Below are 16,241 nucleotides of genomic sequence, written 5' to 3' on the forward strand. Positions count from 1 at the left end.
CTTCTAACATTTTAATTAGTTTTTTTTTTTTCTTTTTTAGTCGGAGATTTTGAAATAAAATCCTAAGTTTACAAAATACAAAAATAGACTTCACTCTGCATTCACGGAAAACGAACAGTTCAAATAAAACACATCGTTGAATTTCTCTTGGCGTTTTGGCCCCACGAGATCATCACACGAGGGATGGATTCGAATGATCTAGAGAACTTAGAGAGGTCGGCATCACAAGAACATCAACGTACATATATGGGTTTTTTTTCTTTCTTTCTTTTTGTTTCCCTTTTCCGCCACAATGTATCGTCTGCTGCTTTTGTAAACTATTTTATATTTTCTAATGGTTTGTAGGTACGTGGTATTTCGTTATGCAATCATAATATACTATGAAGCATATTAAACGTTTCTATTAGCCAATACTAAGTTATACTGTGTTAGCAGGGATCTTACATCACTTGTTAAGGTTATTTCTACAGATTCTTTATTGAAATTAGAGCCAGCACTGATTTTTGTTACTACGTCAGATGTAAGCAAACGATAAGATCGAAGTTGAAAAAATGAGTAATAGGCATCTATACCATATTTCGGGGCGTTTTGGCCCTTCATCTGTACCCATTAATTCATTAATCATCCCCGAACACATTGCTTAAAAAGCCACTAAATTTGAAACGGACGATCTCTTCGTACTGCCGTGTTGCTTTCAATAAACATATCCACTTCACCCATTCCCAACACGAGTATTAAGTTCTCGTTTTGAGCTCTGGTCTTCCCGGTTCCATGCTGGGTTTATTTCATTTATAGATCGCTTTATAGCTAAGAAGTGAGATAAAGAGAGAAAAAATCTGGCCCTCCGTCAGTTACGACGAGTGTTCCAGTTGATTCGATTAACGGAACGACTTGCTGCTGAAATAAATGTGCAAGTGGCTGAGCACTCCACGGACACGCGCATACTTGAAGTAGTTCTCAGGAGATTCAGTGTGACACAGAATGTGACAAGGCTGGTTCTTTGAAATACAGATACAACCAGGGCCGGATCTTGGGTTGCTGGCGCCCCGGGCAAACTGAGCTTCAGCGCCTTTACAAGTATAATTTTTTTAAAAACTTTCACAAGGAGAAAAACTGAAAATGTAGGCTAAAAAGAGGATGGCGGCCCGGGCGACGGCTCTAGTTGCCGGTACCTTGAGCCGGCCCTGGGTACAACCTGCTTTTTCCAGCTGAATGGACTGGATCAACGTGAAATACAGTGTCTTGTTTAAGGACACAACACTCCGCCGGGAATCGAACTCATGGCCTTACGAAAGTGAGTCGAATACACTAACCACTAAGCCACGCGACTTGACAATAAGTAAGATAGTAATGGAAACAACAGCATCCTACCATGACCGAGCCATCGAGAGTAACACCGAATATAAAGAAGGATTGGTCCTAAGAATGTCAGCTAACTCAGGGACCAACGAATAATTCGGGAGAGGGGACAGTATCACGGAAACTATTTGGTCGGCAATTTCCGTAATTTTTTCTTATTTTTCTTTTATTCTTTTATTTTTTTATTTGTTTCAGTCTTTTGACTGCGGCCATGCTGGAGCACCGCCTTTAGTCCAACAATTCGACTCCAGGACTTATTCTCTGTAAGCCTGGTATTTATTCCATCGGTTTTTACCGAAATGCTATGTTACGGTGACGTAAACACACCTACATCGGTTGTCAAGGGATGGTGGGGGGACAAACACAGACTCACTAATACACACACACAAACACATACGACGGGCTTCTTTCGGTCTCCGTCTACAATATCCACTCACAAGTCTTTGATCGACCTGAGGCTATAGCAGAAAATATTTGCCCAAGGTGTCACGCAGTGGGATTGAACCCGTAACCATGTGGTTTGGAAGCAAGCTTCCTACCACACGGTCATGCCTGTGCCTTTGTTCAATTTTTTTTTTGAAACTGAATCGTCCTTTAATTTCCTTTTCAACCTGAACCACTTTTGTTTAGGTATTTTTTATTGTATGCATGCATGTACGTACGTATGTATGTGTGTGCATGTATGTATGCATGTGTGTATGTATGTATGTATGTATGTACGTACGTATGTATGTATGAATGCTTGTATGTATGTATGTATGCATGCATGTATGTATGTATGCATGCATGTATGTATGTATGCATGCATGTATGTATGTATGTATGTATGTATGTATGTACGTACGTATGTATGTATGAATGCTTGTATGTATGTATGTATGTATGTATGCATGCATGTATGTATGTATGAATGCTTGTATGTATGTATGTATGTATGTATGCATGCATGTACGTACGTATGTATGCATGTGTGTATGTATGTATGTATGCATGTATGTATGTATGTACGTATGTATGTATGTATGTATGCATGCATGTACGTACGTATGTATGCATGTGTGTATGCATGCATGTATGTATGTATGTATGTATGTATGTATGTATGTATGTATGTATGTATGTATGTATGCATGTACGTACGTACGTATGTATGTATGTATGCATGCATGTATGTACGTATGTGTTTATGTGCATGTATGTATATTTGTGTATGTATACGTACTTATATACACAAACATAACTACATAAACACACAGATACGTACACAAAACATAAGCGATTCAGCTGAACAAAAATTAAAGAAATAAAAATTCTAATCGTAAATCTTTCGAATACTTTCAGTTTTGATTTCGTCTGCGATTTAATATTGGAAAGATTAAAACCCTTCACTAACACAATACACAACTAAATGCACAGGGCAGAGAGAAATAGCTATCATAGAGTGATAACTGCTAATTAATATTTGTAGTAATGAAACATCGTTTTAAGTGGATATCGAAAGATGAAAGTATAGCTATTGTTAAGTCTGGGGTTATCCATCTTTTATACACATAAAGAAATAAAAGGGTCCTGCTCAAATCCTTTACTATATTGGCAAATCTGTGTGGGTAGAAGAGTAACGTCCCTTGTGCAACAGAGTTGTGTCGCTTACACGCCTCGCACCTGAAGCACCGACCTTCATTAAACCTAGTCTTTCCAGTATAATTGCAGTTTGGTCTGGTTTGGATTAATAATAATAATAATAATGAAATTATTGTATACAGTGCTCAGGTGCACCACAACTTGTCAGAAAGTGCATATAAAGTACATGCAGTAATGTACAAATGTCTGGGAAGTGAACAGTGTATGAGTCAGATACATGCTTGTGTGTGTATGGAGGGGAGAAAATCAAGTGTAGTGTTGGCGAATCTCAGGAAGCATGGAAGTTTTGAAGGATGCAGTGCTCCGACAACTAACAACCGATGCCGGCAGTTTGTTCCATGCTTCAGCAACTCTCAGCATGAAAAAATGTTTCCTGAAGTCATGGGAGCTGTGCTGTTTTCTTACTTTGTAAATATGTCCACGGGTGTTAGATGGGTGGAGTTTGAAGAGGTGCTCAGAGTTATTGTTTGTACGATGGTTGATAATTTTATGGGTGTCTGCCAAGTCAGCTGCCAGACGTCGGAGTAAACATGACTTCTCTCTCTCTCTCACACACACACACTTTAGAGTTCAGTGTCGGATCTTTTCCTTTTGAACGGCAGTTTTCAACACAATTTCTAGTTAACTAAACACTTTTAAACTTCGTATACTGGTAGAATGTGTTTATAAAACATCATTTTTTCTTGGCTTTATTGAGAAAATTCTATAGTTTGTAAGATATTTCATCTGAAATTTCGAGCATTTCGGCAATTTTAACCAATCGCTGACCTCCATTTGGGGTGAAAACATTCCGTGCTGTATGAATATGTCCCTCGTTTAAGAAACAGATTGGGTTTATTTACATTTGCGAAGAAAAAAAGATACCCTTTCCCCACTCCTAACCCTAACCCTAACCCTGAATATTTAGTAGAAATTACAGCTTCAGTGTATGTCTGTCCATCACAAGGAGGGAGCAATTTGTTGATGCTGCTGTGGGTTGAATCGTGTTTTCAGTCACTGTTCATATTATCCCATTTACTGCTGGGTTTGTTGGCTGATTTTCCTCGTGTGTTCCCTGTGTATCTTCTTTTTGTTGTGGAGGTGCAATGGCCCAGTGGTTAGGGCAGCGGACTCGCGGTCATAGGATCGCGGTTTCGATTCCCAGACCGGGCGTTGTGAGTGTTTATTGAGCGAAAACACCTAAAAGCTCCACGAGGCTCCGGCAGGGGGTGGTGATCCCTGCTGTACTCTTTCACCACAACTTTCTCTCACTCTTACTTCCTGTTTCTGTTGTACCTGTATTTCAAAGGGCCGGCCTTGTCACTCTCTGTGTCACGCTGAATATCCCCAAGAACTACGTTAAGGGTACACGCGTCTGTGGAGTGCTCAGCCACTTACATGTTAATTTCACGAGCAGGCTGTTCCGTTGATCGGATCAACCGGAACCCTCGTCGTCGTAACCGACGGAGTGCTTCCATCCATTCCAGTGGGAGGTGGTGGTGATTCAATTTTGTATGGACTTGGTGTTGTCTTGTGTCTTTTCTTTGCATTTCTTGCCCTTCAATAGCCTGGTTTATGGCCAGAACGCTCTGCCCTTAGTGGCATGTTTTCTCATAAGTGTGTGCGTCTGTAATTTTGCATGTAGGAGGGGAATGAACAAAAGCAGGAGAAGAGAGAATAGGGTCAGAAGATTCCATGAATTGTAATTATATTTTTTGCCAGCCTCGCCTGGACCCTGTGCCGGTGACACGTAAAAGCACCATCCGTTTCGTGGCTGTTTGCCAGCTCTGTCTGGCCCCGTGTCGGTGGCACGTAAAAGCACCATCCGTTCGTGTCCGTTGCCAGCATCGCCTGGCCCCGTGCCGGTGACACATAAAAGCACCATCCGTTCGTGGCTGTTTGCCAGCTCTGTCTAGCCCCCGTGTCGGTGGCACGTAAAAGCACCATCCGTTCGTGTCCGTTGCCAGCATCGCCTGGCCCCGTGCCGGTGACACATAAAAGCACCATCCGTTCATGGCCGTTTGCCAGCTCTGTCTGGCCCCGTGTCGGTAGCACGTAAAAGCACCATCCATTCGTGTCTGTTGCCAGCATCGCCTGGCCCCGTGCCGGTGACACATAAAAGCACCATCCGTTTCGTGGCTGTTTGCCAGCTCTGTCTAGCCCCCGTGTCGGTGGCACGTAAAAGCACCATCCGTTCGTGTCCGTTGCCAGCATCGCCTGGCCCCGTGCCGGTGACACGTAAAAGCACCATCCGTTCGTGGCCGTTTGCCCGCTCTGTCTGGCCCCATGCCGGTGACACGTAAAAGCACCATCCGTTTGTGGCCGTTTGCCAGCTCTGTCTGGCACCTGTGTGGGTGGCACGTAAAAATCACCCACTACACTCTCGGAGTGGTTGGTGTTAGGAAGGGCATCCAGCCGTAGAAACACTGCCAGATCTGACTGGGCCTGACGAAGCCTTCCAGCTTCACAGACCCCAGTTGAACCGTCCAACCCATGCTAGCATGGAAAGCGGACGCTAAATGATGATGATGATGATGATGATGAATATTTTCAGCCACTTCAGCTGCTACTGCCATTTCCAGTTTCTACTGCAGTTGTAGGCATTGTCACGGCTGCTGCATCCACCAGAGATCTCATTCTGTTGGAACCCCTAGTATTGTGATCTTTACTGCACTTCTACCCAAATAAGTAAGGAAGAGAATGAATTCCTTGTTGTAGCTGGTGACTGCTGTAGAGCAAGGGCCTCAGTCTCAAGACCTCAATCCTGCCAAACAGCCCTGTCCTGCTCTGAATATTTGGTCAATATCCTACATTACATCACAGAGGGCCCTTTCTATTTGTGGTTGTCTCCAATTGATGAGCTTTTACATTCACCCCTCTTTATCATCATCGTTTAGCATCCGCTTTCCATGCTAGCATGGGTTGGACGGTTCAACTGGGGTCTGGGAAGCCAGAAGGCTGCACCAGGCCCAGTCTGATCTGGCAATGTTTCTACAACTGGATGCTCTTCCTAATGTCAACCACTCCGTGAGTGTAGTGGGTGCTTTTATGTGCCAGACGAGGCTGGCAAACAGCCACGGTCAGATGGTGCTTTTTACATGCCTCCGGCACGGGGTCCAGGCGAGGCTGGCAACAGCCATGATCGGATGGTGCCTTTTACGTGCCACCGGCATGCAGGCCCATCGGGGCAGCACTGGCAACGGCCATGTTCGGATGGTTCGCTTATGTGCCACTGGCACTGGTATCACATATATATATAATCATTTTCCCTAGCTGTTGCAACTGAAGTTTCAGGAGTGGGGTCCCCCCCGCCCCCTCAATTTTCCTAAATCTATTGGTATCTGCTAATTTCAAGCATTTATCATCCCGGGAGAGAGTAAAAGTTCTTTTGTGGTGACCACCCCAGCCAAAGAAGCTTTACTATCGTTACTGTCTTTGCAATCATTGCTGCAGCTCTGAATACTTTTGCTAACAATTGTCGGTTATATTCTTACTCCTTTTGTGCCACAATATCAATTTAATTTTGATTGATGAAATTCCCCCCCACACACTTCCATGCTGCCCTCGTTAGCATTACTACTGCTACTCAAGTTGTTATTGCTGTTGCTACTGTTGTTGTATCATCGTTTAACGTCTGCTTTCCATGCTGGCATGGGTTGGACGGTTTGACTGAGGACTGGCAAGTCAGGAGGCTGCACCAGGGTTGTCTGATCTGGCAAGGTTTCAACAGCCGGATGCTCTTCCTAACGCCAACCACTCCAAGAGTGGAGTGGGTGCTTTTTACGTGTCATTGGCACAGAGGGCCAGTCAGGCAACATGAAACTGGTAATAGAGACCCCACTCCTGAAACTTCAGTTGCAACTGCTAGGGAAAATGATTATTTATATGTGATACCAGTGCCGGTGGCACGTAAGCGAACCATCCGAACGTGGCCATTGCCAGTGCCGCGCCGATGGGCCTCCGTGCCGGTGGCACGTAAAAAGCACCATCCAATTGTGGCCGTTGCCAGCCTCGCCTGGCCCCTGTGCCGGTGGCATGTAAAAAGCACCCACTACACTCACGGAGTGGTTGGCGTTAGGAAGGGCATCCAGCTGTAGAAACATTGCCAGATAAGATTGGAGCCTGGTGCAGCCTTCTGGCTTCCCAGATCCCCGGTCGAACCGTCCAACCCATGCCAGCATGGAGAACGGACGTTAAACGATGATGATGATGATGAATAGGTGCGAGTGTAGCAAGAAGTTTGCTTTCCTACCACATGGTTCCAGGTTCAGTTCCAGTGCATGGCACCTAAGCAAGTTTCTTCTATCAGCCTTGGACCGACTGAAGCCTTAAACTGGTGTGTTTTTGTGTGTGTGCATGTGTGTGACCTATGCCACTTGACAACCGGTGTTGGTGTGCTTACATCCCTGTCATAAGTGACTGATAGAATAAGTACCAAGTTTAAAAGAAATAACTGGGTTGATTTATTTAACTAAAAAATTCTTCAAGGCTGAGCCCCAGCATGGCCACAGTCTAATGACTGTGGCCATGCTGGGGCTCTGATCATGAGCAGAAGTAATAGGGGAGCATCATAGTCATGTGCTGAGCGGGATTCTTTTGGGGAGGTTGAATAATTCACCCTTGGAAACATGGGTGTTTCATTCATCAGCTTTAAATAGCCCTTATTCAGGGACCTTTTGAACGACATGGACTACTCGACTTGAAGAAAATTTTAACTGGGCCCCACCTGCAAGATCATGTACTGTTTATCTTGGTCACCATGTTGCACACATATTGTTGTGATGCATGTACCTGGTGTACCCTTATCAGTCATGATGGGTATATTGGGCTTCGTATATTTGTACCCCAGTGTCACTTTGATGGCATGCACTGCTCTCTCAGAGAAACAAGTAAAAGATATAAAAAAAAAGATAAATAAAAAAATAAATAAATAAAAAAAGATAAATAAAAATTTTCAATTTCAAATATATTTGGAAATTTCATTGACGACATTGAGATCCGTAAATTCCAATCATGTTAATTTAATTAATTAATTAATTAATTTTAAGTGGGTCAGCATCGATGTTTGAAACACAAACTTCAACTGTAAGTTCGCTCAGTAGGTTTTCCAACGAGATTTTCAACTGCGACAGGTAACCCCTTTCTGTGTTGCTGTGCTCACAGAGTAGCACCGAGGATCCATTATGGATTGCATCCAGTACATCATGATGTGACATCTCCCCGGAGACATAGAGGTCAGCACTGACACCCCGGAGGACAGTGGAGCCGGAACCAGCACACACAGCAACTGTCTTTATGGTTTTATCGGCTGAAATGGGAGAAAGAAGAGAAATTTTAAAATTACAAAAGAATTTCAGTTAAAATAAAACTCAACAGGGCACAAGAGTATATTAAAGAACTCCCTTCAGTCATGAATGACCATGGGACTGCATCTAAAAAGCCCCCATCCAAGGCACAAGTCCAAGCAAGGTTGTTTCTGGAAACCAGCAGTCACCCATGGAAAACGGACGTTAAACGATGATAATGATGATGCATATACATACACGCATGTATGTGTGTGTGTGTGTGTGTATGTATATATGGAGGGCTGTTATAAGCTAACCCTGAAATCGGTCCGATATGGTAATAATGGAATGTTTTAGAAATTTCTGTTGACCTTTTTTCGAGTAGCGTGCATATTGTGAAAAAATTATATGGTTAATGGACAATATGTCCAATTTTTCGGCATATCTGGCATTAGAAATCTTTTCGTTTGCCCTTAATTATGAATTGTTTATATACATATAGATATATATATATATATATATATATATAATATAAATTATATATGTATATATATGTGTGTGTGTGTGTGCATATATGGGTACAGGACATCACCAAACAGTAAAGAACATGAAATATGAAAACAAAAGAGTTCAATACGCAAACAATGAGAGAAACAAATGGAAAACAGAACAAGTAACACAAAGAACGACCCTTCATCAGTTGTCGGCTGTCTGTCTATTCTTCATTTCAAGCATTGAACAACAATATGAGTCTTTGAAGGCAGTTGCTCCTACAAATACCAAAATAAAATTTGGGATTCATGAAAGGTCAATTTTTTTTTTTGTTCCCAACTTTGACCCTCCATAAATCCCAAATTTTATTTTGGTATTTACATGCACACACACATATATATATGTCGGTGGCACGTAAAAGCACCATCTGTTCGTGGCCGTTCGCCAGCTCTGTCTGGCACCTGTGCAGGTGGCACGTAAAAAACACCCACTACACTCGTGGAGTGGTTGGCGTTAGGAAGGGCATCCAGCCGTAGAAACACTGCCAGATCTGACTGGGCCTGACGAAGCCTTCCAGCTTCACAGACCCCAGTTGACCCGTCCAACCCATGCTAGCATGGAAAGCGGATGCTAAATGATGATGATGATGATGATGATACACATATGCATCATCATTGTTTAATGTCTGCCTTCCATGCTGGCACGGGTTGGACAGTTTGACATTGTTGTGGCCTGGTTTCTACAGCCGGATGCCCTTCCTAACCCCAACCACTTTACAAAGTGTGTTGAGTGCCTTTTACATGCCACTGGCATGGGTGCAATTACACAGCATCGGCACAGGTGCCTTTTAAGTGGCACTGGCACCTGCAAAGGACCAGCCTGTATGTGTAAAAGACAGAGATTTTACTCAGCTTGATGTGTCTTCCCAATTTCCCAGCAAATCACATCTCCCAGTTCCTTGTCATTTCCTCAGTGAGGCCCAGCATCTAAAGATCCTTTCCCATCACTTTGCCCCATGTCTTTCTCGGTCAACCCCTTCCCACAGGTTCCTTCCACAGTTAGAGCTCGGCACTTCTTCTTGCAGCTCTCTTCATCCATACAAACATATATTTATTACACACATGTGAGTGAGAACACAGATATTTTTGGTATCTAACATATGTCAGATACTGCGAGCGCTGCTTCTGATTGGTCAATCCATAGTGATGACCCGAGGTCACGGTGATAGCGCTGCTTCTGATTGGTCAATTCAGGGTGATGACCCAAGGTCACGGTGACGGCACTACTTTTGTCATTCATAAGTTACAACTAAACGTGAAGAATTTAGTTATTGGGTTAATAAAATATGGTCGTTTATTCGTGTGTAATAAATAAAATACCAAACTCATTCCCTATGGATACCGTATTTATTACAACTCGTGGCTTGTAAACGTATCTAACTCACTTTCACTCGTTAGATACGTTTACAAGCCACTCGTAATAAATACGGTATCCATAGGGAACTCGTTTGGTATTCTCTTATATATCCTGCGTATAAGACATAAAGGATCTTTCCTGTTATTTATTTTTATCTAGTTTCAGCTCACAAGCTGTGGCCATGCTGGGGCACCGCCTGTGTTTATATATTGTATTGTTCTCGTGAAAGCAGTGAAACAAAAAGAAAACACAAACAGCAAATGGGGGGGGGATACAAAAAAGATGAGACTGAAAGAAGAAAAAAGGAAAAGAAACAATAAAGGGAGAATTAGGGGGAAAAGGGAAGGAAAGAAGAAAAGAAACTCACTGAAAGAGAATCCTGGGCCGTGTGCTGTGGCTACTCGAAGATGAGGCAATTTGAGGTGTTTCTTGATAATTTCAATAGCTTCTGTCAAAGTAATACTAGTCTGGAGTTTAGCAATTCTACCGATTCCGGTATCTGGCATTGGAGGCTAGAATATTGCAAAGAAGATAATAATAATCCTTTCTACTATAGGCACAAACTTGGGGTGCGGGGACTAGTTGATTACATTGACCCCAGTGTTTCACTGGTACTTAATTTATTGACCTTGAAAGTTGACCTCGGTGGAATTTGAACTCAGAATGTAGTGGCATACGAAAAACAGCTAAGCATTTCACCCAGCGTGCTAAGGATTCTGTAATCTTTACTATAGGCACAAGGGAGAGGAGGATTTTCAATTACATTGACCCCTATGCTTGCCTAAAAGATGAAAGGCAATGTCGATCTTGGAGAAAATTTGAATGCAGAAATGTGAAGATGGATGAAACACTGCCAAGCATTCTGCCTTAATAATAACAATCCTTTCTACTCTAGGCACAAGGCCTGGAATTTGTGGGGAGGAGACTAGTTGATTACATCAACCCCAGTATATCACTGGTACTTATTTTATCAACCCCAAAACAGTGAAAGACAAAGTCGACCCTGGTAGCATTTGAACTCAGAACACAAAGACAGATGAAATGCCACTAAGCATTTTTGTCCTGAGCAATAATGGTTCTGGCAGCTCAATAATAAATGCCCTGATGCTGTACCAGGCAGTGGCTCTCATGGCTTCTGATCTTAACTGATTTGAAGTGCTATCATGTACATTGTTTTGTCTTGGTATAAAAGATGGACTACAGCAAATATTCTGCTGGCTGATGATATGTGCATCTCTGATCATGAGCAGAAGTAATAGGGGAGCATCATAGTCATGTGCTGAGAGGGATTCTTTTTGGGGAGGTTGAATAATTCACCCTTGGAAACATGGGTATTTCATTCATCATTTTTAAATAGCCCTTATTCAGGGTCCTTTTGAATGACATGGACTACTCAACTGGAAGAAAATTCTAACTGGGCCCCACCTGCAAGATCACGTACTGTTTATCTTGGTCACCATGTTGCACACATATGGTTGTGATGCATGTACCTGGTGTACCCTTATCAGTCATGATGGGTATATTGGGTTTCATATAGTTGTACCCCAGTGTCACTTTGATGGCATGCACTGCTCTCTCACTCCAAAATAATAATAATAGTATTTCTGTACCTTAGCAACTTCAGTGAAAACAGGGTCTTGTATAGAATGAGACTTCAAAATCTGGGCAATGGTTTGTAAAGAAGATTTCTTACACAAGAATGAAACAAAGAAAGTGTCTTCTCTGGCTGAATCACTGTAAAAATAAAGAAAAATGGAAAAAATAAATAAGGAAATTATACAAAATTTAATTCTTTCTCATTCATTATTTTTTTTTTCTTTTTATCTTTACTCTTTTACTTGTTTCAGTCATTTGACTGCGGCCATGCTGGAGCACCACCTTTAGTCGAGCAAATTGACCCCGGGACTTATTCTATTGGTCGCTTTTGCTGAACCGCTAAGTGACGGGGACGTAAACATACCAGCATCGGTTGTCAAGCAATGCTAGGGGTACAAACACACACACGTATATAAATATATATATATATATATACAACGGGCTTCTTTCAGTTTCCATCTACCAAATCCACTCACAAGGCATTGGTCGGCCCGGGGCTATAGCAGAAGACACTTGCCCAATATTTTATTAAGAATTCTCCAAGAAAACTACAAGGTCTTAATTTCAACAATTCAAGGCCCTGTACATAAGAAGCAACAAGTAGAGGCTGTGTGGTAAGAAGCTTGCTTCCCAACCACATGGTTCTGGGTTCAGTTCTACTGTGTGGCACCTTGGGCAAGTGCTTTCTAATATTGCCTCAGACTTGTGAATGGATCGGGTAGATGGAAACTGAAAGAAGCTTGTCATACATATATGTGTGCATGTGTGTATCTGTGTTTGTTCCCCCACCACTACTTGACAACTGGTGTTGGTGTGTTTACATCCCCATAACTTGACAGTTTAGCAAGAGACCAATTGAATAAGTACCAGGCTTTAAAAACAAAAAGGAAGACTGGGGTCGATTCATTCAACTAAAAATTCTACAAGGCAGTGCTCCAGCATGGTTGTTATCCAACGACTGAAACAAATAAAAGATAACTCAGGATTCTTGAATTATGTTGCTGTCGGTGCTGCTGCTGCTGATGATTTTTATGAAGGAATACTCTCAAGATACTCACTTTAGAATCTGAACTCCACTGAGTTTCTTCAAATTTTCCAAAAAGCTGCTATGATTTGCAACATCAACGGTCACTTTAACACTGTGACTGAACGAGAAGGCAGGATTTTCTTTGGTAGACAGAGGAGAAGTGGAAGCATTTTCTGAAAGTGAGAGAGAGATGGAGTTGTAGAATCTTCATTCAACCAAAACTTACCAGATTCTCCTTATTTTTTAAAACCCTTTAACATTTAACCCTTTAGTGTTCGCATTATTCTGCCAAAATTAATCCCTTTTTATTCACATTATCTTGAACTAATCAGGCATTAATCTTGTAGCTATGAGATTTTGATGAGGTAGCTGTTAATTTTTAGAATGATATTGTAGGGTTGGTGTGAAAGACCAGATCTGACCAGTTTGAACATAAAACAGGCAGAATACTTTTGGCCGGATATGGCCGGTTTAAATGCTAAAGGGTTAAACCGGTCACATACGGCCCAAATATTCTACCTCCTGGTCAGATTCAGCCTTTCACACCTGTTTGACAATGTCATTCTTAAAATAAATGATCACATCATCAAAACCTTGAAGCTATGAGATAATGCATAACGAACTCAAAAGAACGTGAATAGATATATATTACCTTTGACAGAATAATCTGAATGCTAAAGGGTTAATGTATCTTTTAGCCAAGACAGAGGCACATTGCTCATAATCCCTACGTAGCAGCAGACTCCCAATATTTTTTGCATCACAGACTGGTTTCATGCAAAACAATTTTTCCACAGACCAAAGGACCAAGTGCATAACAAAACAATAAAGAATGTAATATATAATTTAATCAGTACATAGAACATATTTATTACATAATACATATATACATCACTGCCCCTGGGAGCTCCTCTATGCCGATGACCCTGCTCTAGTAGCCGAGTCACTGCCAGAACTAGAGACGAAGTTTAGGGTGTGGAAGCAAGGTCTAGAATTGAAGGGCCTTAGGGCTCATCTAGCAAAAACCTAAGTCTTAGTAAGTAGGAAGGCTGTCAAATCACAAACCCCTTCACATAGATGGCCCTGTTCGATCTGTAGAAAAGGTGTGGATAGAAACTCCATATGATGTACATGGTATAAGCTATGGACACATAAAAGGTGCAGCAATATCAAAGGAAGGTTAACCAGAAAGAGTTTTTGTGTGTGGCAGATGCACAAGGGCAATAAACACTGAAGATGTACAGAAAACAGATTCTATCACATGCCAGGGGAAAAAACTAGTAGTTGATAGCTATCGCTACCTAGGTAATCAAATCTGTAGTGGGGGTGGTTGCTCTGAGAGTGTAGGTGCTAGAATAAGAATAGGCTGGGCTAAGTTCAGGGAGCTCCTACTTCTACTCTCGCTAAGGATGAAAAGTGAACTGTATGATGCATGTGTGTGAACTGCCATGCTACACAGCAGTGAAACATGGGCCATGACTGCTGAGGACTTGACGAGGCTTGAAAGAAATGAAGCTAGTATGATCCACTGGATGTGTAATGTCAGTGTTCATACACAACATAGTCTAAGTACCCTGAGAGAAAAGTTGGACCTAAGAAGCATCAGATGTGGAGTGCAAGAGAGACGACTGCACTGGTATGGTCATGTGTTACATGTGGATGAGGACAGCTGTGTGAGGAAGTGCTACTCTCTAAGAGTGGAAGGAACCTGTGGAAGAGGTAGACCCAGGAAGACATGGGATGAGGTGGTGAAACATGACCTTTGAACATAGGCCTCACAGAGGCAATGACAGGAGACCAAGACCTTTGGAGATATGCTGTGATTGAGAAGAGCCAGTAACTAAAGTGAGATTGCAGCCATGGTAGATGCCAGTGTTGCATATCCGGCCCTTTTAAGAGTACCCTTGATGCGTCGGCCTTAAATATAAAATTTTTAAAAAATGAAACTGTTTTTAGAATGATATATAAATATCTAAATATATGATTTCATACTTTACCAAATGCACTGAGGAACCAATCATTAACACCATTCTTTAAAGCATCGCAACTAGTGTGGGGGGAGTAGATGGCAATTCGATTTTCAATAGCTCGGACGATTAATTTCTGCTTCCAGGAACTCTGGCAGAGTCGTTTTAAAGGGCTGAAAATGGGAGGATGATAGGACAAAATAAAATTAGCCTTTAAGTCGATAGCTTCGTTCAATACTTCAGGAGTAAGATCGTTGGTGAGCAGTATTTTAGAGACATGGTGTGGTTTAGTTGGTTCAACTAATAACCCAACATTATCCCAACTCTCTGCAAGAGACGGCGGCATAAATTCATTTAACAAGGCTACTATTTTGGATAAGTTTCCTTTTTTGGTTGATGACATCTCCGAAGATGATAACGTCTGCGAACACAAATTTTTCTGGCAGTTTAATGTTATCTTGTGCGGTATTTTAAGACGATTAATTCGAAGGAAGAACCTGCTGTTGACAACGATCCGCAACACAAATGTCATTTCATTACAAAACACGTGGATTCAACTCTTTTGTTATTGAAGATAAAAAAAAATAAGAAACGATACAAAACCAAAAACGGGACTCAGAAATTAGGGGAAAACGAATTTGGGTACTTTTTATTTTATGAGTGTTGGGTCACGAGTCTAATATAGTTTTAGGAATGGCCACATGATAAGAAGCTTGCTTCTCAACCATGTAGTTTTGGGTTCAGTCCCATAACGCAGCACCTTGGGTATGTGTCTTCCACTATAGTTCCGAGCCGACTTTGGTAGACGGAAACTAAGATTAAAATAACAAACAAACAAACCTATCGTGTGTGTGTGTATATATATATATAATACTTGGGTTCCATGAGCTAAATTCAAAATTTGATATATATATCAATTTTGAATTTAGCTCATGTACCCCAAGTATTACCTTTGCAGACCACAGGCTGGAAACCACTGATGTAGAACGTAAAGAGGTGGAAGAAACACCACCCTAACAATTCTGTAAATCCACTATCGCAATAAATTATTGTTTTTAATTTTAAGTAATGGTAACTTTGGCATAACGTGTGGTTTCTTCCACTCCGTTGCTTTTCGACGTGGTTCGTTCAAAAGACGTTATGTTGTGATAATGGAAAGAGTTTTGTAGAGAACAAGAATGACAACGGAAACAACTCTGGTATAGAAACGATGTTGATTAAAGATGATAGTGTTAATTATCATGATGATAAAAGTCACGTTCTACAGAAACCAGTAATCATTACAAATATTAATTACTATTATCTAATATTCCGTAATAATTAGCTATGTTATAATATCCAAAAGCGATAAAATTGATGAATATTATTTATTTCATTAATCTAATTATTTAAATACATTTAATTCTAAATTCAACAAAAAGGAGTTTTTCTTCTCTGTCTTTTTAAACTAAAAAAAAAAATTCAGGAGTTAGTTTCGTT

General features: G+C 41.5%; 1 protein-coding gene across 1 annotated transcript; it reads right to left on the reverse strand.

Annotated features, from left to right (window-relative positions):
- Nucleotides 1-7,924: 7,924 nt before the first annotated feature.
- On the reverse strand, nt 7,925-15,343 carry LOC115224790 (NIF3-like protein 1). Its single transcript, XM_029795708.2, has 5 exons — nt 14,793-15,343; nt 12,827-12,968; nt 11,783-11,906; nt 10,540-10,684; nt 7,925-8,287 (listed from the first exon to the last, which is right to left on the reverse strand). Exons 1-5 carry the CDS (start codon nt 15,292-15,294, stop codon nt 8,013-8,015), a joined length of 1,188 nt encoding a protein of 395 aa, XP_029651568.1. The 5' UTR covers nt 15,295-15,343; the 3' UTR covers nt 7,925-8,012.
- Nucleotides 15,344-16,241: the final 898 nt, after the last annotated feature.

Source organism: Octopus sinensis, linkage group LG26 (genome assembly GCF_006345805.1).
Source record: "Octopus sinensis linkage group LG26, ASM634580v1, whole genome shotgun sequence".
Taxonomy (NCBI): Eukaryota; Metazoa; Mollusca; class Cephalopoda; order Octopoda; family Octopodidae; genus Octopus; species Octopus sinensis.

Coding starts and splice junctions, on each gene's coding strand:
- LOC115224790 (XM_029795708.2), bottom strand. CDS start 15,294: ATGACATTTGTGTTGCGGATCGTTGTCAACAGCAGGTTCTTCCTTCGA. Junction 11,907..12,826: donor AGTGGAGTTCAGATTCTAAA/GTGAGTATCTTG, acceptor TTATTTTTACAG/TGATTCAGCCAGAGAAGACA. Junction 10,685..11,782: donor TTTTCACTGAAGTTGCTAAG/GTACAGAAATAC, acceptor GCAATATTCTAG/CCTCCAATGCCAGATACCGG.